Below are 25718 nucleotides of genomic sequence, written 5' to 3'. Positions count from 1 at the left end.
GGCAAATACTTCATGGTTGCCTGAGCCAACAGGTTAAGACGAGCAAACAAGGCTGAAGGACCAAGTCTTTGGCCACCCAGCAGCTTCCTTTTGTCCAGGGTACAGGCACCCTTGAAACCTTTTCCCCTCTGGAAAAAGAAAACCCCCTAAATCCAGGCCTTAGAGGAGATACCCTGAAATGAGGTTGGTCTGAGAGTAAGCCACAGGCCAGAGGAGGCTGCTTTTTTCCTCTGTGGGGAGAGTACATTGCTCTCATCTGATTTTCAAATGGCTCTTTGACCCAGGGGAATCTAAAGAACCTCAAGCCTGCATTTCCTGCCATCCAGTATCACACGGTTCCCTCTTAAATGACCCTTTCCTAAATCTGTCCATTTAAAAGTTTTAGTGCATTCCTGTTCAGAGACCTTAGCTGTGTCCCTCAGCTGCTAAACTTAATTTTCATGCCAACTGACAAACACCTAACATTTGACAAAAGAATGCCTACTCTAGGGCAGCCTCTGTGGCTGTTGCCAGGATGACAGGGTTTCAAGCGCAGTGTACTAAAAAACAAAAAAACAAAAAACAAAAATTAATTTGCAAGCCTGAGCTCGATGGTCCAAGCAAGTAAAATCTTCCAGAGGAGGTTTTTATTTTAGATTGTTTGCTTTAATGGCTTCCCTTCTACTAGTTCATCAGCTGACATAACAGGATGACGCAACAAAAATAAACACAGATTCCCGTGCCGCTGACAACAACAGAAGTGGAAGTGGACAAAGACGACACAGCAAATAGACACAGAGAACAGACAACTGGGGCCGGGGGGGGGGGGGGGGGTGGGGGGGGGCCGGGGAGAGAGAGGGAGAGAGAGAAAAAATAAATCATTAAAAAAAAATTGACGCTTATTCCACCTCCAGAGTTGGTATTTTCTTTAGGAAATAATCCTGTGATGGTTTATGGTTGGTTTTGCTGTGGACACTTCTCCAGTGTCTTAACTGCCTGGAAGTAACCTGTCATTTTTAGAAGTATGTATTATCACCTACCTCATGTATTAGTTGATATCCTTCTGGATAGGTGAGCAATTTCTGTGACTTTTCACAAAGACAAATTTCCCATCTTCTTGCAATTCTTGCCTGGCCAGCAGAGCTTGCGGAGCCAGTTGTGTAGCAGTTAAGTTTAGATTAAACAGTTTAATCTAAAACTCAGGAAAATTCTTGGACCCCTTGGTGGCAGTTATCTTGAGTCCAGGAGATGCCTATATGACAAGGTCCCTAATAGCTATGTCTGTAATAGGTTTCTATGTTATCCCATTTGTTTCTAATTTACAATTTTTTTTTTTCTCTACTCTAGTACTCACTATCATGAAGTGTACTCACTATGTAAATAAGTTATTGGGAGGTTTGTGTGCTGTGCAGAGACCCCTTGCAAAGCCTATGCTTTTTTACTTTTTCTGAATTGTGCTCCAGTGCTCTGCTACTGGCCCCTAATGAATGATCTTTTAATGAAATTTCCTGTTGTGTTTGGGTTTAAAATGTGCTCAGTAGGACCCTCGAGATATATTTTCTCAAACTTTCTATAATGAATGTTTATATTTCTGAACAATTGATTCCTTTTTATCTTGTCTAGCCTGGGTATTTATAATTCCTTCTTTGCATTGGTTATTTGGAAGTTCAGAGTCCACTTTGCAAATCACCTCTAGTCAAGTGTGTAAAACAGTGCTGTCCAATGGAAATAAAATGTGAGTGTCATATATAACTCTAAATATTCTAGCAGGCACATTGGTAAAAAGAGTAAAAAGAAAACCAGTGGGAATCATCTTAATGATGATTTGGTTAATGAAATATATCTAAAATATTATCTCAACATTTAATCAATTAAAAAAATTACTGGGAAGAGGATGTGGCTCAAGCAATTGGGCTCCTGTCCACCATATAGGAGGTCCAGGGCCTACTGGTGAAGGTCGGCTGGCCCACACGGCAAGCTGGCCTGTGTGGGAGTGCTACCCTGTGTGGGAATGCTAGCCCACGCAGAGAGCTGGTGCACCAAGATGACACAACAAAGAGAGACACAGTGGAGAGATAATAAGAGATGTAGCAGATCAGGGAGCTGAGGTGGCACAAGAGAATGATCGTCTCTCTCTTGATCCGGAAGGTCCCAGGATCGGTTCTCAGAGCTACCTAATGAGAATACAAGCAGACACAGAAGAACCCATAGTGAATGGACACAGAGAGCAGACAATGGAGGGAGGGGGGAGAAGTTTTAAAAAATATTACTTCCCCCTTTTCTGCATGAAATCTTGGAAGTCATTTTTCAGTTCGATTAGCCAGGTAGAAGTGCTCCAAAACACTTGTGGCCGGGGCTGCCACCCTGGATTGCATAAGGCCGTGCAGCACCTGTGACCTCCAGCGGGTACAGACCTTCCCTTAGCTTTTGGCTTTAATTCATCTTTTCTGTCCATATTTCCCCTCTTCATGTTCTCACTTTTGCACATACCACACATAAATACAAACACTTGATCAAATCCGTTTTCAAACAAGACGGTGCGTAAATTAAGGAAATAAAGTGTTTTTCCAAAGAAGTCTATGAAGGACTTGATGGAAGTGCACACTCAGGCACATTTGTTTGCAGAATGCACTATGAAGGAAGGAATTTTTTTTTTTTCTCCTATTTCTCCTCCTCTTGAGCTGGGCTAGGTTGCTTATTGTCTGGGCAGAGCTTGAGCCTCCGCCTCTTGATGTATTCATTTTTCTTGGGTAAATTCAGAGAAAGAGAGGCAGTGATGAAAACCAGGGCTTCCCACAATCAGTTAATTTGAAGGGTGTTTTTTTCTTTTAGGCTTTGAGAGAGGATTTCAGGTTTTTTAGGAATCGTCCTAGATTGACTGGTGGTGTCCCAGGTTTCTAATGTGGTGAACTGACAGTTGGAGAAGTTCAGTTCTAAATGCATATCAGAATTAACTGAAGGACTCCCACCAATCACTTCACTGTCACTGCTAGAGAGTATGTGGACTCTTTCTTCGCATAGTACAGTTGCTCGAACCCAGACCTGGGGGAAGGAGGTCACCGTGAAGTCCTCTTTGGTATTTGTATTGACAGGTAAAGGCACAGAAAGAAGCATGAGAAAAAATTTTCCTTGAAGAAGTCTTTGTTCTTCTAGTGGTTATATGTATTTATTTAGCACGTTAGTTGGTATGAAGGCATACTTTTGAGGTACTTTCCTTCTGTAAAATATTCCCTTCTGCACCTTATCCTTTCTCCTCCAAATCATGTTTGTATCCTTCATTCTTACCAAAATTTTTGAAAAATACACGTATAACTTTTCATATACGTAGAGATGGATATAAAGACAATTAAAAAAAAAAAACAACAACTATCAGTGGGTGGGGATGGAGGGGGAAGCCAGAATCACAGAGCAACTATTTTCATTTTGTTGTATATCTTTCCAGTGCTGCTTATAAGATATATAGCCAGAGGATTTTGTAGCTTCTTTTTCAACAATATAAATTATTTATTTTTGGTTAGGAAAAAAGTAAGTTTTAGGAAGGCTGCTCTTAATTTTATACAAACGATAAATCGGTGGATAGAAGTGGATGATTCTTTTGAAAGAGGAGGGAATCTATTTATAAAATCTGTGTATTACTTCATGTGAATGTGCACATTTTACTGATTTATATTTAGAAGAACACTGCTGTTGTGGAGTTGTTAGCTATTACTTTAGACAGCCTCCCTTTCCTGTGTATGAGGAGTAGACCATATGCACATCTCATCAAATCTGGCCTGTGCTCCATCCCTCAAGCACCACACATACAGTGGACATGCTGATAAGATTTTTGTGTGTATATAGTTGTCTTTAAAAAATTGAATTATTATTGCTGCTGCTGTTTTTCTTTATTTTGTTTGTACAGTTGTTTGTAACAATTTACTTTGTTTGCTGTACTACCATAATAGAGCGAAGCAGAAAGAGATCATGAGAGCAAGAAAATCAGACTGGAGAAAGAAACCAAATCACAGTCGTCATCTTCATCTTTCCACAAAGAATCTACTAAGACAAAGTGAGTATAGAGACTTAGCTCTACAGCCTAGAATGGTAATCATGTCTTCCTGGATGTTGATGTGACAATGTCTTTCTTCTGTGAATGGGTTTATGAATTGGTATTGGTTCATTTTGATGATGTGTTAAATTGGTTTCATATTGCTTTCATCAATGAGGAGCTTATAAAAAGTAACAATTAATTTGGCAGCAAATTTGGATATATCGGAAACATTTTGAGTATGGAATTTTCCTAACATCTGGAATTAATTTTTTCCTAAAGAAATTTGTTCATAAAAATTGCATCCAATAAGGAGGGTGCTATATCACTATTTGACAGATGAGGAAACCAAGGCACAGATGAAATAACTTGCCCAAGGTTACAAAATTCAGACTCTGAGAGCTTGGCTTCAGTGTTTTTTCTTTTAAAGATGAATAAGAATCTATCAGGCCCCTCACCGTGTCCATGGCTACAGAGTGGGGAGGCAGATGAGAAATGTTGGTGCCAGGAAACTGTGAATATAAAATATAGCTGTTACTTATTCTCTGATTTATTCAAGAAATTTCTTCACAAAAGTGACTTGGGGAAGTGGACTTGGCCCAGTGGTTAGGGCATCTGTCTACCACACGGGAGGTCCGCGGTTCAAATCCCGGGCTTCCTTGACCCATGTGGAGCTGGCCCATGCGCGGTGCTGATGCACGCAAGGAGTGCCGTGCCACGCAGGGGGGTCCCCCGTGTAGGGGAGCCCCATGCGCAAGGAATGTGCTCTGTAAGGAGAGCCGCCCAGTGTGAAAGAAAGTGCAGCCCGCCTAAGGATGGTGCTGCCCACATGGAGAGCTGACACAACAAGATGACGCAACAAAAATACAGATTTCCATGCTGCTGACAACAGCAGAAGCGGACAAAGAAGACAACACAGCAAATAGATACAGAGAACAGACAACCGGGGTGGGGGGGGGGGGGGAATAAATCTTTAAAAAATTAAAATGACTTGGCAGAAGCAAGTGTATGGGTGTTACCATCCAGGAGCTGACACAGATTTGAGACAATAGCAGTCAGAAGTGGAGGGGACAGTTGGGCTTGCCTGCTGGTCAGGGAAAGGCATAAGTTGGAGACCATCTAACGCAAGATTTACTGAGGGAAATTTAGGACCATTGGAGGACTTTGCAGCACACTGGAAAAGCATTCAACCTGATTTATTGCTAATAGATAGGGCTGGGTTTCTTAAAGGCATCAAAAAGCACCTGAAATTTAGTCTTCCCACACTAGAGTTTAGGTTTTGTGATATTTCAGTCTTTCATGCGAGCAGCCATTCTGTCCTTTTATAACTAAACAACTAAGCCCCATGATTCATGATCTACTTTAACGTAATCTTGTACGATGTTTCACTCCAGAACATCCAGGCCCTCCTCTGAGCCCTCAAAGAAGGAAATGCTTCCCCCACCCCCTGTGCCGTCATCTTCCTCATCCTTGCAGAAGACAGCTAAGCCTGCACACAAGAGGCTGAAGCGGGAAGCAGATACTTCTCCCAAAAGTGCCAGTAGTACCAAGAGCAACCATAAAGACTCTTCCATTTCCAAGCACAGAAAAGTAGAGGGGAAGGGTTCTGGAAGCTCCACGGAACACAAAGTAAGTGGGGGAGACAGGGATTGAGTTTCATGGGATATATTGGTGTTTCTTTGTAAAAAATTCCCAGATAAAATAACAAGGTCCCAGTGACAGTATTTCAGAGCTACTCATCACCTTTAATATGGCAAGAATGAGTTGTTTGTGTTTAAAGTTTTATCTTTTAAGACTTAAGAGTGGATTCTGTTACATAAAATTTTAGGTGTCAGTTTAGTCTTCTTAAATAGTGGTTCATAGATGAAAAATTGGAATAGATTTTTGTAATGACTTTATCAGGTGTATTGCAATAAGAAATGGTTACTCTGGTTAGGTCTTGACTTGAATGTTTGATTTCAAATACTTTCATTATTGGGTATAATGAGACAGAATGACCCACTTTCTCAAAGTTTCTCTCTTCCTCTTAACCTGTTGTGTGTCCTCGTATTGAGTAAAAGATAGCATTATGTGTGGCTTTGCTGATAGGGCTACTAGTTTGGGCTACATTAGAGGGATGGTACTTTTATCACAGTGATCTTAAATGTTAGGTGTAAGCTGTTAAATGATTTTTTTTTTTTTTTTTTTTTAAAGGGATCTGCTGGAGACCTAGCAAATCCTTTCCCAGTGCCTTCTTTGCCAAATGGTAACTCTAAACCAGGGAAACCTCCAGTGAAGTTTGACAAGTAAGATGTTGGTTGCTTTCTTCTTATTCTTTACTCTTTCATTTCTTCCTCTTCTTCCTGGCCCTCTCCCTTCTGCTTTCCTCTCATCATCTCCTCATTCCTTCTTTGCTCACCCTCTCTCCTCTCTCTCCTCTCTCTTTCCCCCCTCCTCCATATTCTTTCACTTTCTTCTTATCTAATTCTTCTTAAGCCATCTTGCCCCAGTCTAGTAATTTTAGGCTCACGTGACCCACTCCTGATTTTTCCTCTTTTTCAGACAACAAGCAGATTTTCACTTGAAGGAGGCCAAAAAGTTGAAGCAGAAAGCAGAGTCAATGGTCAGTTGTGGCCTTTGGTAGTGTTTTTTGATAACTTTTTTGTAGTCTGATCCTGCAGTATTCCATATTGCTATATTTGCATGGGTATTTGTGCCTGAAAGTCAGCAGGAGGGAGCAGTGTGTGGGGCCAAACCTTAGTCAGGACACCAGCAGGATAATCAGGATCTTTTGATTCAGTCTGATCATAGGCAGATGTACAAAGAATCTATTCATCACGAATTCCATATCTAAATGAGTCAAAGTTGAGTTTACCTGACAGTGTTTTAATTAAGTCTTAGTGCTCCCTTGTTCTACTGAATCAGTTCTTTACATGTAAAAAAACGAGTCCTGCTATTATAAATCAGTCGAGATCCTGGACTCTTCATCTTGTCCGATATCTCTCTTCATCTTGGCAAAATGTTTAGAGTCCTTGCCATGATCAGTGCTGTAAGGGAGTCCAAGACAAGCCCCTGTCAGCCTATTCCTGAAGCTGCCCTGTACCAGGATGACCCAAGTCAGGTTATAACATGTAAGACTGTGCAACATAATGATGTTCTTTCAAACCTTCCTTTCAACTTTCCAAGATTGTTCCTAGAACTGTGTAAAACTTTTTAATTTTGAAAGAGTAGATATTCAAGACTTTGTCAGCCAGTTATCTAAAACTTACCTTGGCATTTAGCTACTTTCCACACTAGATTCCCTCACTGCTCAAACAAGTAAGATTAGTACTCTGGGAACTTTTTAAAAAAAAAACTATACATATGCACACCTTTCTCCCTACCTAAGGTGATTGACTACACGTCCCAGTGTGCCCAGGACAATCCTGGTTTGTGCCTGTTTTGTTCCATCTTAATTATCAGTAGTATCCCATTTCACTCTCAAAATAACCCAGCTTGGACAATAAATTGTGTGGCTGCCCTCTTTGTAATATTCTTCTTTATCCCATAGTGTCTCAGAGATGTATATGTACATTTGATACCCCACAACTGAGTATAGAGGGTTGTATTTCATCTCTACACCATACTCATTGTTGCATAGGGAAATTAGAACTCTGCTACTTGAACACTCTGTCTCAGGAGATATAGAGTATTATCTCAGGGATTATTTTTTTAAAGGCGGTACTGGGGATTGAACCTGGGACCTTGTATGTGGGAGATAGGTGCTCAACCACTGAGCTACATCTGCTCCCTGAGGGATATTTTTATTATTACCCTTTACGAAATACTTATTTCAAGGAAGGAGATACTGACAAATTACTCTAATGTAGTTTCTTTTGTTTCTCCCTGAAGCCCAATATTAATTTTGGAAATTCCATGGAAGAGATGATGTTGAATAAATAAATTTGGGGATTAGATTCCCATCAGTGAAGCAAACCAGTTATGCCAGATGCTGCTAATTAATTGGGGCATACAAATTTGATATTTATTCTTTCACTAATTTTATGAGCTTTGAGTTCTCTAGAAAAATTATTTAAAAATGGAAATTTATTAAAAAAACTGTTCTAGAAGGTTGAATACTCTGAATACATATATAGCAACTGAATTTGTTCAGCAAAACACAAGAATGACATATTGAAATAATTGTAAGCTCTTTGAGGGGGAGAGTCATTTCTATTCCTGTTTCAAGGAGTACAGCCCAGTGCCTGTAGGTTTTGGGCAGTAATACTTATATAAATTAAATAGCAGTCCCACACCATTGTTTGTTGTTGATATAGCACCATTTCCTGATACTCTACTTGCACCTTTACTATTTTCTTCCCCTATTCTGAACACATCAAATTGAGAGAATTAGCAGAAACAACAACCAAATCACAAATACTGCATTAATCACTTGCTCTAGTACAGTGTCATAGCCACGAGTAGAGAAGAAGTAGAGAACTGCTTCTCACAGTCTCATTGAGTTGCCACCTGCCACTTGGTGAGAAGAGTGTTAAGTGATAAAATGTGTATTCAGGTTTATGGTGACCAGCAACATCTGAGTTCATTCATATTTCCACATGCCCTTTAAGGGGCTCTGAAATTCTATCCCTGTTGGCCCAGGGTGTAGCTCTGTACACGTAATGCAAAAACCAAGAGACATGAAATCATCTCTTGGGCTTGAAGATGCATAAGGCATAATGTTATTAGATATTGCATCTAAGATGCTCATATAAGCCATGATAAATGTTTTTTACTTATAATAAGATAGTCAACACATACAAAGAAACTTATCTGCCTTACTGTAGGTTTGTAGAATAATCTATTTTTTGAGAAAGTTATGTAAGAAATAACTGCATGTTAATTAAAAAGAGACTGGGTACTTCCTGCCTTAGTTTGAATGCATTCTTTCAAAAGGTTTTGGGAGAGACGTCTTAATGCAGAATTGTTTTCTTTTTCCAAATACATTTTTAGTAAAAGAAAATCTCTCGTATGTCAGAAGTTGACAGGCTTTGTTTATCATGTTGAATTCATTTAGTCTCCCACTTTTACACTGGGCACAATTAAGCTAAGACAGTGGAGAAAAATTACAGTAAGGAATATGGATGAGAAACTTAATAAATGTCTGTCCTAACAGTGACCATGTTTTTCTCCTAACAGACAGACAAAGTTGGAAAAGCATTTAAGTACTTGGAAGCCATCTTGTCTTTTATTGAGTGTGGAATTGCCACCGAATCTGAAAGCCCAGCATCAAAGTCAGCTTACTCTGTGTACTCAGAAACTATAGATGTCATTAAGTAAGTGCAAAGTAATTTTGCTGTCCACTTAAGTATTTCTCTCTCCTCACCTTCACTGCTTTAATCCATTTGAATCCATATGAAGACAGGTCAGTAAAGGGGGCCTTAAAAAAGGTCCAGGACCTTTTTTGTATGTGCTAAACTAAAATTGCTTTCTAGGTGAAGTGTGAGAACAGAATAACTGGGTCCAACTTGATCATTTTGCCAAGTGCATTGTGAAATGACAGACTTTTCAGGGAGGCTTTCCATCCCGCGCCTCCCCCCTCCCAGTTTCACTTTCTTATCAGATGCCCTCTCATCTCAGTTTCGGCCCTCTTCTTTATGTATTGTCTGCATTTCACCGGGAGGGTCAGTAAGGACACCACTCAAGTTGGTTTCAAATAGGTAGATAGGCCAGGGAGCGATGCATCCTTGCTTGGTTTTCAACATGGCCTGGATTGTTGCTTTTAAGCCTTATTTTACTGTGTTGCTCTCGTGTCTTCACATCTTCAAGAAAAATCGGTATAAAACTGAGACAGACTAAGGTTCCATTGTCTGGGATTTTCTAGCTTCCTTTGTTTAAAGTGTTCTGTATTCTCCTATTTTCCTGCAGATCCGTAATGTCATTAAAATCCTTCTCAGATGCCACAACACCAACGCAAGAGAAAATATTTGCTGTTTTATGGTGTGTACCATTTTCTTTGTCTGAATTTATTTTCACATCGTTTGATGTTACAAAAAGATTTTGAAATTATTTTCTTAATGGGAGAAAAGGTGAATTAACAACTGAAAAGAGTTAGATGTGTGATCAAAGGGATTAATGGTTCTGATAGGTAATTATTATAAAATGAGACCTGCTACCATTTTACTGATGACTTGGTGAATACTTTGATCTTCTGACTTCAATTGCATATTTGTATTTTCCCTCCATTATTTACTTTTGGTAAGCGTGAAGAGTGCAGTAACGTTCTTGAAATAGTCTTCTTTCTCATGTAGATGAAGAAAGCCCAGTGTGTTCAGTATGCTATAAAAGGTGGTGATAGTCATGTTCAGACAATACTTCACTTTAACTTCTTCTTATGTTCATAGCCTGCGTTGCCAGTCCATTTTGAACATGGCACTGTTTCGTTGTAAGAAAGACACAGCAATAAAGTATTCTCGTACTCTTAACGAACACTTCAAGATTTCTTCCAAATTTGCCCAGGCACCTTCTCCATGCATTGCAAGGTAATTACAAATTTAATTTAAATTTCGAAATTTGAGTCATTTCTTTATTTATCAACCATTTGTATATACATATAACTTGGGCTTCTTTTTTTTCCCCCATGAGGCAGAAAACTGCTTTCTTGCATTTATTTCAAAAGACCTTTTATTTCAAGATCACAAAACTAGAACAAGTTTTGCTTTTTAAAACAAATTTCATTTTTATAAATTTCAAAATCCACACCAATAAATACTTAAGCCAGAAATTTTAAATACTAAATTATTTTAAAATTGACATGATCAAGGCATGCTAGAAGTATCAAAATATGTTCTCAGTAGTACAAGTATATTTATTAAGTTTTTTAAAGATTGTGTATTTCATCTGTGTGCTGATTTGTTCTTTACACTTAAATCATTAATATTTTTTGCTGCCTTATTAAGGAATACATCAAAGTGCTTGCTTTTTGAGTAACATAAAAAGAATTTGAAAAGAATACAAAATCAAAATTTTTGAATTTTGAGGATATTTAGAGACAAGAATATAAAATAATAAACAGAGTCAAAATTCTTTATTTCTTTATATGACTTGTCTTGGCATGTTCAGCAAACAAGAACTCTCTAGAACCATTTCTCCTCCATCAGTGAGATGACAGTTCTCTCTAGCAAAATTCTTACTCCCATATTGTGAACTGAAATTATTTTAATATGCCTTAAGATGTTAAAAACTAGAATTCTGTGCAGGCAGTTTTAAGATGAGGGTAGAATTCCCCCCCCCCCCCCCCCCAATAGTCCTTACCTAGTTTGTTTTTTTAATTTGGTCATACTCTCTGAATAGTGTCCAATTCTTTTAGGTTTTGCTATTGTAAGAATATTACTTAGGAAATTTTCCCATTTCTAGCACATTCAAGGGGTGAGAATCCCATATGACATATGACCTCTCATGAAAAAGGAAGTTCTTATTGTGAAGTAACTTGACTTACCACCTCTGGAAATTTTTTTTACAACTCCCACCTATAAGATATTATTCTTAGCTAATAAACTGTCGGTCACATTATTTTAAATAATTCCTCCAACCATTTGTCCAGCCAGTATATATTAAGCCCTTTGTACCAAACCTTATTTTAGGTACTGGGGATACAGCAGTAAACAAAACAGGCAAGAATCTGTTCCTTGGAGCTTCCACTCTAGTCCTTGAAAAGTTTTGCTGGGTACACTTGCGATCCATGGAGCTGAGCCATCTCACAAGGCGCCTGCTACTAGCCCATCTTTCCATTTTATATCCATTTACTTTCATGTCTAAGTGATTTCACTTCTGTTTTTTCATTTGCTATATATCCAGGCATGTATCAACTTACATGTCTGGATATAAAAGCAAAGGCAGAGTAAAGATACAATTGTGAATCTCCTGATGCATAGCACTTCCTTGCCCAGTCTCTTTGGAAACCATCCTATCTGTTCATTCCTTGATTCAGCAGAATTTACTGGGAGTCTCCTTTTAGCACGGTTGTGCTAGAAATGCAAAAATTAAAAAGAAATGATTTCTAACTTCATGACTCTGAAAAAAGGAATAGATAGAAAACTGTAGCAGAATGTGATAAATGCAGTAAAAGAGATAAGGTCAAATACTGGCAGAAAGGAAGCCATGATGTCTCTCTAGTGTCCAGAAGAATGAATGCCAGGAACATAGTAGGTGCTCAGGTACTGGATATTGAGTAGATGAATGACTATATATATAGGACTGGGACTGTCCCCACAGGGAAGTATTGTCTTACTAGGTATAAATTGTATTTGGGGTGGGGGGAGGGAGTTACTTCATGCGGAGGGAATAGAATATGCAAATGTTGTGGGAAAGAACATCTGGAATGCAAAATAGCCCACCTAATTCTATGTCCAGTGAAGCAGACCTTGCCCAAGGCAGGTGTTACTTTTTTTTTTGTTGGGCCCTATCCCACTGTGTTTATTAAATAGATTCCCAAAAGTACTGAAGGTGAAAGGGTGTCTCTTTGCCCTTGTAGGAGTGAGTTTAGAAATGCATTTTTGGCTGGTTCACTCAGAAACTTTTGTGACTTGAACTATATATAGTTCCAGAAACAGGGAAATCTGTAATCTAGGAATCTGTGTGATTAACCAGCTCGCTGTCTTGTCTTTCCCCTTCCAGAAGCACAGGCACACCATCCCCTCTTTCCCCAATGCCTTCTCCTGCCAGCTCTGGAGGGTCCCAATCAAGTGCCGGCAGTGTAGGGAGCAGCGGGATGGCTGCCACCATCAGTACCCCAGTCACCATCCACAACATGACATCTTCCTATGTCACCATCACTTCCCATGTCCTCACCGCCTTTGATCTTTGGGAACAGGCTGAGGTACTTACAAGGAAGAATAAAGGTAAATGAGTCTGTGCTAGTAATTACTGGGGTATGGGGAATGGAAGGGAATAACATTGTTGGTTTGTATTGAGTGTTGTGGCATGGAGAGGGAAGTTAGCAAAACTAAATTAGAAGGGACTTTACCACCTCATCCCTACAAAAGTACTGGGTCTTTACTTCATCCTGAACGTAGATGCTACCAAAAAAGAAAAGGCAGACAAAGAAGGAAAGTCACTGGCTGTTCCTGGGCTCAATAAATTTAAGACTGAAGTGGAATGACCCAATTACTCAGTTTGTTTTCAGAATATGTTAAAATGGCCAGAGACAAAATGAATAATATGGCATCATAAATATTCTAGAGGGTTTTTAGGGAAGAAGGCAGCCCTTGGAGAAATCCAAGGTTTAGGAAATGGTAAATGCTTTTAGGGGAACTCCTTGGTGTCAATGACCACCTAAGTAAATCTTACATGGGAATGCCAGATGAAGGCCATTACATATTTTTCTTTGCTGTAGGATGAAGGTGGCCAGCTGGCTGTAGTAACTTTCTTTCCCCACGGCCTCTCTCTGGATTTTATTATATTTCTTAACAAACTTATAATGCTTTTGACATTGTTTGTTTTCTTCCCATACATGCATCCATTGATCTAAAACTATGAATTGGGTATTTTCTGAGTGCAAGGCATTATGCTAGGCATTATAGAGTCAATTATAAAGGAAACCTGGTTCTTCCCCTCCTCCTCTAGTGAAGGGATGTGGAGAATTGTTGAGCAATTATAGTAGATTGCGGTATTTTTTGCTCTGATAAATGAAGTGCTGGGTCTTGGGACATAGTTTCTGGACAGTCAACTTTTTTTTTTCTATTATTTGTGTGTTTGTATATTTACTTGGCTTTGGTTCCATTTTCTTTACAGATTTCTTTGCTCAGCTCAGCACAAGTGTGTGTGCCCTGTCCCTCAACAGCAGTTTGATGGATCTGGTACACTATACAAGACAGGGTTTTCAGCGACTAAAGCAAATAACCAAAACACCTTAATGGAGGCCCAAGTTGATTTAATTCCTTGGGAACATTTTTTGCACATTGGAAGCCTCAAAAACAGTTGGGACATTTGTCTCATCAGGACACCAAACTCAAGAGAAGTGCCATGAGATGGTGAGGACATCTGTCCCCTTAAATTCTCAAGAACTGTGAGATCATTGGCTGGACACTATGGTTATGCAAAAGCAGAGAGGATCTTGCCTTTCCTAACTGAAGGACAGAAGTGCAATGGTCATATGAATGGTCTAGAAACATTTCCATATTTTTTTAACCAGCAGGATGAAAGTTTGCAAATGAAATGAGGTGAGGAGAAGCAGTTTCAACTCTGAAAGCAAATTTACATCATCTCAGAAGCCACACTAGTCCATTCCCAGAAAGAAATTTTTTTTAACAGTGATTTTTGGTGTAGGGTTTTCTGGATGCTTTTTTCATTTTCATTTAAGTTTTGAGGGGAATATGTGTTTAATAAATTCCAATAGTCAGTAAAAAGTAAGTTGTGAAGAACTTCACCATACTCCACTTTCTGCCAATGAGCAGTGGCTTTGATAATACCCAGTATTGTCACAATTTACAAATTCAGAGGCGACCCCCATTGCCTGGAGTACTGCACATTCAGCACTGCTCTGAGCCTCCGTTACTGTGCTAAAAATCGCCCTAAGTCAGAGCAGAGGAGAGAGAGGAGCAGCAGCCTCTGGGAGCCGTCTTGAAAGCTCCAGGAACTTAGGAAGGACTCGGCGCTGTGACTCCATCCCAGGCTTCAGTGAAAAGGACTCTCTTCACAAGGCAGTCCCCATGGACTATATATGAATTTGCTACCATGGGGAAGGAGGGAACCAATGCATATATCTGACCAGATGGCTAAAGTTCTTTTTAATTTTTGTTTTAAGTAGAGCTGGAATTTGAGGTGCTCATCTGTGGTCTGCAGTTATGTGGTAACTCGTGTTGTCTAACCAACTCAAGAGTTTTGTCAGTGAACAAAGAAAAATGAAATCTACTTCTTAGAGAGGCTATATTTTTCTGCTACAGATTATTTTATATTTATAGCAAAACTAGACTATTCAGTGCCCTTGATTGTCTAGGAAAAATTAACTCCTGAGAGTATGTGGAGATTTGGACTGGTTAATTAGACTTTTTAAAAATCCGTCACCACATGCCTTTACTCCAGGGTGTTCTCAATCAATTAGATTTGATTAGATTGAAGAAAAACCATGGCCTTCCCTTAAGTTATTATTGCCATGCTATATACAGTAAACCAAGTTCATTCTGAATAATGTAAAAGGAAAGAACACATTCAGAATTCCCACATGCCCATCAGCACAGGTTTTCTTTTTCATTGAAACTTTGAAGGTTATTATCAGAAACATTATTTAGAGTGCAGTGTTTTCAAAAGCCAGTTATTTTTTATCCCTTTTAGAAGTAGAATTTGCACATGTATTAAAGTTGAGGAGTGTTAGCTCTAAAATTGTTTATTTCTCTCCCCACTTCAACCCCTTGCTGTTAACCTACATGGTCTGTTTCCTACCAAACATGTTTGACATTTTCATATTCATTTATTTGTGAGGAAGTACCACCTTAAACTTTCTTGGGATGTATAGAGGATGCCAGGGATCCCATGAACCCAGTATCTAATTGTTATCATGAAACCCGTTCTTTTGCTCTCACCAGCTAGGTCAGAGGTCTGCTACCTCATGTTTAGGTTAAAGCCCAGAGAATTATAGCAGTAGTAATATCTGAGCATAAGACATTGGTGCATGATCCTCATGAACTGGTTTCATTTACATTGTTCTAAGGCAAAACCATGGTCCTTTTTAAACTACTGGTTTAAAAAACAACCTCTTGCTAAATGAACAATTATTGCCTGATAGATTATAAGCTTGTGGCATTGTAGGTCCAGCTCTTTATTTTGTGGGGGCAAGCACCAGTGCCAGGCATATGTGATTATTTAGCATTTTTGTTTCCTTATTCCCTTGGCTGTCTCCATTCCCTTCTCCCTAGCACTCCACCAACAAGCCACTATAAACGTTGAAGGGTTTTGTTCTTGATGACAGATTTGATCTACGCAGATTGTGCTGCAGTGTGTGTTCTCAGCACGCTGCAATGTTCCCTTGACTGAAGACATTTCCAAGTAGATTTCTCAGCCAATCTAAAAGAATGGATCACTTTTTCAGTGGCCTTATTCTTTGCATTGTTTTTCTGATCTCTAATATTTAAAATTTATTTGTCCCTTAAAAAACTAAAAAATTTGCATAGATCGGTATTTACTATTTTGATTATTGGCTATTTCATATTCTTTCTGCAATGTGCGTTATACCTAAAAAGAGAATTCCTATTGGCTCCCTTTTTAATAAGAGCATGCAAAAGGCAGTGGTTGTTGATCCTTAAATTTCACAAGGTCTTTTTGCTGTTACAGTTGTATATAGAAATTTAAAGGATTTTTAAAAATCATTTGCACTTTTTCACTGCATGCTTAAACTTCCAAAGGCAAAATTTGTACTGAGATAAATAATTGATAGCATTGCATTATAAAATTAAACCTTTGAATATGTGAAGTTATAACAAGAGTACATACTTCACAATGAGACATACAGATTTTAAAACATGTTGAGGAGTGAATATAGAGTGTAAAATCTTGCCTTTGGCACTACAGTTTTATGAGAGAGAGAGAGAGTGAGTGTGTGTGTGTGTGAGAGAGAGAGAGAGAGAGAGATAGGAAATGGAAGAACACTGTTATACTTTTAAAAATGTTGAATGTTTGCCCTTACTGGAAATAATTAAAATGTGAATGAATGAACCTAATATTTTTAGTTAGACTAGGAGCCCTACTAAACAATGAAAAAACACTTTCCTGAAATTTATCAAATTACACTGGGTTAAGAATGTGAAAAACATAGGATACATGCTAGTGGTCTTGGAGAAAGGGAGGGTGCAGCCAGCATAGCGTCAGGAATAGAATCGCAATGGGAGGATAATTTGACAACACACTGATTGGGAAAAGCATCTCATTTTTAAACATGAAAGGACCTTTATTTTATATGTCTGTTTTGACCATAATGTGTTTCTTCTAGACAGATTGTACCACAGTTATCTCCATTGTTCTAAAACCTTTAGTTCCAAGGCTCAGTGTATTTAGAAGTTGACAAACTACCCCTTTCTGGCTGAAAACTTGCTTTAATTGGTATCTTAAGTATTAATGTTAGTAAGATTAGGAACTTACTATTATTATTCCTGTTCAATAATTTTTAGAAGCTAAAAGGAAGCTATTATGCCCTCCAAAACAAACAAAACTCTTATCTCTGATATGGGGAAGGCTCAGATTATATAAGTATGTGATACACCACACAGAGAGATAGTAAGAACTAACTGAAACAGATATATTTATTGTACCTTTATTGATCAAGCCTCACTTTGAATAATGCTATATTTATCTTGCCATGGTATTAAGGGATGTTATATGGGTCTTGCACCTTTTATTCTTCTGTTTCATGAAGTTTGAGGTGTGTTTATGAATCTTAAGGTAAATTAAGGCTTGATATTGGGGCTTTTAAAAAGAAATGTACTTTTAAAAAATCAACACCACCGATTCTTTTTTCTTAGTTTATTTGCCCAGACCCTATGCAAAGTCCTTGAAAAACTTTGCCACTTCATCTCTGGCACTCTCCACCTCTACCACCGATAACCAGTATTTAAATCTTGCAGAAATATTTTGGGCTTCTTTTGGAAACACAGATGTATAGTTTTCCTTGCTGGGAAGTGAGAGTTGTGCATTGTGGCTGTGGAGAGACGTCAACGATCAGGTTATGGCAGTACTTGTTCTTTCCCTTTCTCCTAGTGGGTTGCCTCTCTGTGTTTTTGGTCCCGTTTAGTTTTAATGCATTTAAGGAGTTTTCCTGTGCCTTTTTAATTTTTTGTCATTTTGTTGGGGGTGGTGGTGGTAGAGGTAGCAGAATAAACATAAGGTTGGGAATTCTTAAAACATTGCAGAATTGCTACCATGTAAACCTCAAAAATGCAATGTAATTGTATTGATTTCTCAGCAACTGAGAACGCACATCTCTTCATGAAATGAGGGCATGGGCTTTGCTCTTTAGTTCCTCTTATGAGGAGTTGACAAGCGTCACCCACCACCTTTCTAAAGTGGCTTTAAATTTCCTATGGTCCAGGGAGAATCACACTATATTCTGTCCCACTGTGCGTCTGATAGCAACAGGTACTGTGATGGGGGGTAAAGAAGTGCCTATACAAGAAGCCTGGGGGAGGGAGGAAGCAGACAGCTCCTGTGAGCCTGTATATGACTTTTTCGGCCTGAGGAGTGGAAGCAAGGGAATAAGACCACTGACAGCAAGGCTGGCCGAGCTGCACTGGTCAGAGCAGGCAGCGGCTGACCGAAGAAAGATAATTTGCTTTGTTAAGGTAGATGTCTACATGATGCTTAACACAGGCAGTATTAACTTTGCCTTTTGTTTAGGCCATCAACATGTATTGTTAAAATTACTGCACATCCCCACTCCCCAAGATATCAAGTATACACTGTTGTCGTTGGTGTGTGTATGTGTGTGTGAGTGTAGGTACGTGTGTCCCAAATCTTTTTTTTTCTGAATGTGATCATGTTTTGGATGATACCTGAGCAGGGTTGCCTTTTTTATTTATTACCATTATATATTATATTATATTATATATTTTTTGGTTTCTTATAACTTTAGAGGAAGTCAAATCTTGGTATTAAAATTGTTTAAAAAAGGAATAAATTGTCCAGTTGAAAAATCACTGGCCTATCTTTAATATGAATTTTTCTTTCATTACTGTGGAATAATGTGCCAGCTGTCTATTCACCACGATGATTTTGTACGTAGGATAGGGAAGCATTGATGCTCTTGATGGGAAGATGTGCAACATAGATTAATAAGGGGGACTCCGTGTATTTTATCTATTTCAACAATGGAACTGCGACTTGGGGCTTTTGTGAATAAAATTTAGCTGCCTTGTATAGTCCTTTGAAAGAGACATACCTGATCTGTGAGAGAATTATAGTTTTCATTTTTTAGAAGAAAAATTTACAAAAGATCTTTCCAAAGATAATGTGCCACAGATCTTTTGTTTGTTGTTCTCTATCATGAGGATTAATTGCTGTTTAAAAAAAAATGTAATCAACTTGTTCATCTTAAAATTCTTTCCTTTTCACGAGGATTGAGCTGTAAAAAATAAATGAAAATTTAGAGAAATCTTTGAAGTTGTATCCATGCTTTCACTTTTTCTGAATAACATAATTTTTAAAAGCTCTTGCTTTTTGAAATGGCCATTTACATCCAAGTAGAGTCTCATACCAAGTAATGTGTGCTCGGTAACGATATGTTTTTACCATTGAAAGGGGGAAAGAAGTGAGTGTAGAAGGTAGCTCATCCTTCTGTTTGGTTTCTTTCCAAGATTGTAATCACACATTAACTTAATAGCACCAGTGTGGCTTCTGAGCCGCACATCAATTTACAGGTGCAGCAGTGATCAAGTGTTATAGTTTCCTAGGCTGTTTAAACCAGATACCATGAAATTCATTGGCTTAAGCAATGGGAATTTATTACCTTACAGTTTGAGGCTGTGAAAATCAAGGCAGCAGCAAGGCAATGCTTTCTTCCCAAAGACCAGTTACCAGAGATCCTTGGCTCCTCTGCCACAAGGCAAGGCACATTGTAGTATCAGCTGGTCTCCTTTCTCTGCCAGGTTTCATTGATTTTCTTGCTTCTGTGGGTTGCTTTCTCTCTTTCCCTCTCTCTCCATTCCTTTTATAAATGAATTCACTAATAGAATTAAGTTCCATCTCGAATGAAGTGTGTCACACCTTTACGTAGCCTCATCAAAAGTTCCTACTTACAATGGGTTTATACCACAGCAATGGATTAGACTTAAGAACAGATTTTTCGGGGGGTACTTACAACTTCAAACCACCATATCAAGTTTGCCAGTTTTCCATTTGTTTGCAGTGTAGGCAATTTGTAGAAAATTAGTATTGGGAAAACTAAAGGTTATTTGGTCTCTTACGCCTTTGGCCACTCCTGAAGAAATAATACTCTACCCCAGTGGTTTCATGAAATGGGAACATACCTAAGCACAGATCTGACAACTGCATTTGAATCTTGGCTTTCCAGTTTGCTAGCTGTCACTTTGGGTAAGTTATATAACCTATCTAGGTTTTTTTCATTTATAAACTGTTGATAGGGTGTCTACCTAATATGATTGCAAGGATCACTTGAAATATGTGGATAGGCTTAGCATAGTGCTTGGCACAGAGAAAACACTCAGAAATGGATGCTGTTCTCATTTGTCTTCTCCAACCTGCACCATAATATCCCCATAGCTGACCATCCAGTAAAGAACTTAGTCCCTACGTCTTTTTTTTTTTTTTTTTTGCTGCTTCCTCACAAGTTAGGTTGACCTATGCTTGTACTTTAGAACTTTTCTTGTACTGGTCCTAATAAACATTAATCTACCCTCCGCAAACTTGAAATTGACAAGTCAGTAATAACGTATACAAGGCATGCTATGCCAAGTGCGGGAAAAGGGAGCATTTTAATTCTGGTTGAGAGAAGTTTCAGGGAAGAAATTTCATTTGAAATAAGCTTTGAAAGATGGATCCTAACTCTCTCCTGGGTTTTAACCTGCTTTTTCATTAAAACTTCCCATGTCATCCTATTTGTCTATTGGAACTTTAAATGTCAGTGGTATTGTTCATTGTATGGTTGTACCATAGTTTCTTTAACCACTCCCCTTGTTAGATTATTTCTAATTTGGGGATGTTTAAATGCATGCGTACATGACCATCTGGTAAAATATCTGGGCAAATCCCAACTATTTCCTTGGTACATACTCCTAGCAGTGGAATTGTAGGGTGAGAAGATACATTTTTCCCAATTTTTATTTTGAAAAATGTCAAATATAGAAAAGCATAATAGTACAGTGTTCATGTATGTTCTTGCCACCTCGATTCAACAGTTTATCACATTTTCTTTATGAAAATATGTGCATTGCCTATTTCTTGATGGTGAGTTGCAGACATCATATTTCACAACCCTGAAAATTTCAACATGCATCTCCTAAAAGAACATAATTGAAAATATTTTAATATTCAGTCCAAATTTCTGCACTTGTCCCCAAAATGTCGCCAATAGCTTTTTTAAAAGACATAAAAACAAAAAACAGGAAATCAGTCAAGTTTCATGTCCTACATTTGATCATTCTCTTTGGATTTTTAATCCAGAATAGTACTTCTGCTTTTTTTTTTTTTTTTTTTTAAATGAAGTGACCACTCTGGTTTCCCGTAGTATCCTTTAAATCATTCCTCTGTCTTCTGTAATCCCTGTAAACTGGAAATTAAGTCTAGAGGCTTGATTATATTGGGCAAGAATTCTTCATGGGTGAAACTGTGTACTTCAGGTTGCATTGCATCAGGAGGCACTTAAAATGGTTCTCTATTAGTGATGCTAATTTGAGTCATGGGTAAGAAATGCTCACCAGAACTCTTCTATACATATGGGCTTTTTCCTGTCCCCACAACCTTTCATTTAGTGATTTAGCATGCATGAATCTGCTTGAATCAGGTGTTTCATTGTGAGCTGCAGAATGGTAGAAGTATATTTTAAGGTCTTTTGCTGGTCAGATTGTCTTCAGAAAAGTATTAATCTATACTGTTTTCCTAATCCACCAACCCTTGAATATAATGTTTTGAAAATGATAGGTGGGAAATGGTGCCCTTGTTTTAACATACATTTTTTTTTTCCCTATGGTTCTAATTTTTCCCCCACACGTCAAATTGCCATTTGAAGTGCATAGGTTATGTGACTGATATTAGACCCAGTTCAAGTGCCCATCTAAGTAGGAGATGTGGGGAAGGTTGTTCTCACCTAAGTAATACAGAATGTGTTCACCACTAGGTAGATTCTGCTAATAGAGGAAGGGATGCTGAATAAAAAAATTAAAAAGATAGATGATCCTTCCTGGCTAAACTTTTATGATGTTACAAATATTTCCTTGCACCTTCTCTCTTGCTTTTCAGTTTTTATTGTGGTTTTTTTTACTTTTTTTTTTCTTCCTTCTACCAATGTCATCCTGGTGGTTACTGCTCTCGCTATCTTGATGATACATGTACTGCTAATTCCCAGACATTGCAGGACAATTTTAACACGTACCACTGAATAATGCCAACAATTGCATGAGATAAGTAGTGGTGGTAATGTAATTTCCCCTTGTGGGAAGCGGACTTGGCCCAGTGGTTAGGGCATCCGTCTACCACATGGGAGGTCCGTGGTTCAAACCCCGGGCCTCCTTGTACCGTGTGGAGCTGGCCCATGTGCAGTGCTGATGCGTGTAAGGAGTGCCCTGCCACGCAGGGTGTCCCCGCGTAGGGGAGCCCCAGGCGCAAGGAGTGTACCCCGTAAGGAGAGCCGCCCAGCGCGAAAGAAAGTGCAGCCTGCCCAGGAATGGTACCGCACACACGGAGAGCTGACACAGCAAGACGACACAACAAAAAGAAACACAGATTGCTGGTGCCGCTGATAAGGATAGACTCTGTCACAGAAGAACACACAGCGAATGGACACAGAGAGCAGACAACCAGGGGCGGGAAGGGGAGAGAAATTAAAAAAAAAAAAAAAGTAATTTCCCTTTGGATCTTTCTCAGTCTTTTTATTAGTACATATTTAGGCACATTTGGAGCCTGGACTATTTGAATAGATAGTCATTATTTGCCAGGGCTGGGAACATAAATTGTCATAATCCAACCTTTTTTTAAAAAATAGTTTTACTGATATTAATAAAGCATACAATCCATCCAAAGTGTATAATCAGTGGTATTTGGTATAATCACATAGTTGTACGTAAATCACTTCATTATTAAATCATTCCTTTTATAGCCTACTTTAATTCATCTAGGCAGCATCTAGAACCCTCAAATCCATTCCAACTTTTGAAGTCCAATGTGTGTATCAGAATATAATTGGAGGGAAGCAGATGTGGCTCAAAAGATAGAGCATCTGCCTACCATATAGGTGGTCCAAGGGTTCGATACCCAGGGCCTCCTGGCTCGTGTGGTGAGCTGACCCATGTGCAGTGCTGCTGCGCACAAGGAGTGCTGGCCCAGCAGGGTTGCCCCCGTGTAAAAGTGCCCCTCCCCCCCGCGCAAGGAGAGCTGCCCCACATGAAAGTGCAGCCCGCCCAGGAGTGGTGCCACACACACAGCTGACACAGCAAGATGACACAACAGAAAGAGAGACATCCCCAGGGTGCCTAATGAGAATACAAGTGGACACAGAGCAGACAATGGGGGGTAAATTTAAAAAACCTTAAATATATATATATATATATATATATATAATTGGAGGTTTATTTGCCATTACTTTGGTTGTGATCATTAATTGTACCCACATAGTTTGTCTTAGTAATAGGAATCTTTCAGTTGTGTTTGTGGTTTCTCTATACACCACACTCCACTGAAAGCAGGACTGTAGTGAGACACCAAGGATCTGATAATAAAGGCCTAATAGACTGGAGGGTGGGAAATTGAAACACTTTCCAAACAGACAATTCTATTTCAGCTTTAAAATACAGTGTGCCTACTACAGGTAAGTGCTTTAAATCATCCCTCTCTATTCCTGGGTCCCAGTCCTAACCCTTAATTTACCTGATGTGTAGGAGGTAGAATCCTTTATGGGTTTATATCTCTCTTCTGCTAAATATTCCTGTAAATTACTATCTAAGCAACAACACATGCACAATAAGCATGCACACATTTTTCTACATGTATACACTCACTTGGATGTGGAAAATCAATTGTACTACTAAACTAAATTGGCTTTTTAAAAAAATGTCTTCAGTTGACTAAAACACCTTACATTCCCGTCTTTGTCATGTAGTCTTTGAATAAAGTCCTTGTGCAGGTGTCACTTGGTCCTCAGGATTGCAACTGAGGACTTGACAACCATCTCAACGTAAGAAGAGGGAGAAAATAGGTGATCTGGTAGTGGTTTTGCAGAGGTTTCCAAGCCTAGCTATTAGACATGAGATTATTTTTTTATTTTTTTATTTATTTTTTGCCATTTTAAAATTTTTTAAAAATCCTGTTTTCAAATTGGTTTGCAAATAGACTAGTAAAGGGGGAAAAAAAGTCAATACAGACGTATATAGAATAGAAAGTAAAAGAGCAAATCTACTTCATCCCTTCCTCTCCAGAGTTAATAGTCATTAAGCTGGCTATTAACTCTCCTTCCAGAACTTACTGGCACTTACATATTTTTTAAAACATAAATTTGAATATACTATGACTTTTTTTTTTTAACTTTATACCAGTCCTCATGTCAGTCATTTAAACATTTCCCCATTATGGTCACAACACCCCTCCACCTCCGTATTTTGTTACAAACAATGCTATACTGAAAGAATCCTGGTATACACATCTTCGAGTATTCTTGCAAGTATTTCTACAGGATAAATTCCTGAAAGGGGACTGTAGGGGTCAAAGGGTAAGACAAATTTTAAATTTCGATGGTTTCAAACTCCCTCTCCCAAAAAAATTCTCTTGCACCAACTATGGAGGAGCTTACATGTGCTCATTGTGAGTGCAGTGTGGAAAACAATCTTAACTATTTCAATGTGTATTTCTTTGGTGACAAATGAAGTTGACCATTTTTTTAATACATTTGTGTTTGATTCTTTGGCATGACTGTTTCTGTACTTACCTCATTTTCTATCAAGTTCTCTTAGTTTCTAATTTGTAAATTAAGATACTCAGACTAAGTTGGTGATTGCCTTCAAGCACCTGCATGACTCTGCTGAGTTTGCTCCACTGTCTGCACCTTAGCAGTCTCCATCTGTGAGCTGCCTCCACCAATCCTTACTCACCTCTACCTTTTCCATCCCCAAAACCCTACAGGAGGCAGTGATCCACCTGTGTAAGTGTGACCCCATGCATGCCACTGACCTGGTAGGTCTTCAGCATCTGAAGCTCTGCTCATGTTTTTTAAAACAAATCCATTTTATTGATACATATTAATAAAGCATACAATTCAAAGTGTATAATCAATGGGTTTGGTATAATCACAGAGTTGTGCATTCATTACGTCAATCATTAGAGCATTTTCATTATTTCAATAATTTCATTTTAATATTTCATTATTTCAATAATAAGCAAAAAAAAAACAGACAAAATTCTTCACCTCTTTATGCTTCTCCTGCCATACATAGCTGCTATTTCTGGCTATTCTTACACATTTATTTATTTATTTTAGATTTATTTATTTACTTACCCCACAACCCCTTGTTGTTTTGCACTTGCTGTCTGTTCTCTGTGTCCATTCACTGTGTGTTCTGTGTCTGCTTGTCTTGTCTTTAGGCGGCACTGGGAACTGACCCTGGGACCTTCTGGAGTGGGAGAGATGCCCTCAATATCTTGTGCCACCTCAGCTCCCTGCTCTGCTGTGTCTCTTATTGTCTCTCTCCTCTGTGTCTCTTTTTGTTGCGTCATCTTGCTGTACTAGCTTTCTGCCTGGGCCAGCACTCCTGTGCAGCCAGCACTCTGCGTGGACCAGCTCTCCGTGTCAGCCAGCTTGCCCTCACCAGGAGGCCCCAGGAATTGAATCCTGGATCTCCTATATGGTAGACAAGAGCCCATTCACTTGAGACACATCCACTTCCCCTTACACATTGGTTTTATTGATATTCACATACCTTATGATCTATCCAACGTACATATCAGTGGCTCTTAGTATATTCACAATATCATACATTCATCACCACAGAAAATTTTAGAACAATTTCATTCCTCAAAAAAAAAAAGCTCCACACCTCTTTGCAGTCCC

General features: G+C 38.8%; 1 protein-coding gene across 4 annotated transcripts in view; it reads left to right on the top strand.

Annotated features, from left to right (window-relative positions):
* Window positions 1-19100, top strand: part of AFF1 (ALF transcription elongation factor 1) — a 216813-nt gene extending 197713 nt beyond the window's left edge. For all 4 annotated transcript variants that reach the window (XM_058295846.2, XM_058295849.2, XM_058295855.2 and 1 more), the window contains 9 exons: window positions 3924-4027; window positions 5401-5635; window positions 6200-6291; window positions 6548-6608; window positions 9164-9300; window positions 9893-9964; window positions 10369-10506; window positions 12641-12864; window positions 13757-19100. In XM_058295846.2, coding sequence (XP_058151829.1) covers window positions 3924-4027; window positions 5401-5635; window positions 6200-6291; window positions 6548-6608; window positions 9164-9300; window positions 9893-9964; window positions 10369-10506; window positions 12641-12864; window positions 13757-13878 — 1185 coding nt within the window. In that variant the 3' untranslated portion in view covers window positions 13879-19100. The remainder of the gene's footprint in view (window positions 1-3923; window positions 4028-5400; window positions 5636-6199; window positions 6292-6547; window positions 6609-9163; window positions 9301-9892; window positions 9965-10368; window positions 10507-12640; window positions 12865-13756) is intronic.
* Window positions 19101-25718: the final 6618 nt, after the last annotated feature.

The sequence above is a fragment of the Dasypus novemcinctus genome, chromosome 1 (genome assembly GCF_030445035.2).
Source record: "Dasypus novemcinctus isolate mDasNov1 chromosome 1, mDasNov1.1.hap2, whole genome shotgun sequence".
Taxonomy (NCBI): Eukaryota; Metazoa; Chordata; class Mammalia; order Cingulata; family Dasypodidae; genus Dasypus; species Dasypus novemcinctus.
Note: the sequence above shows the minus strand (reverse complement) of the source record. Positions and strands in the feature narration are given on the sequence as shown.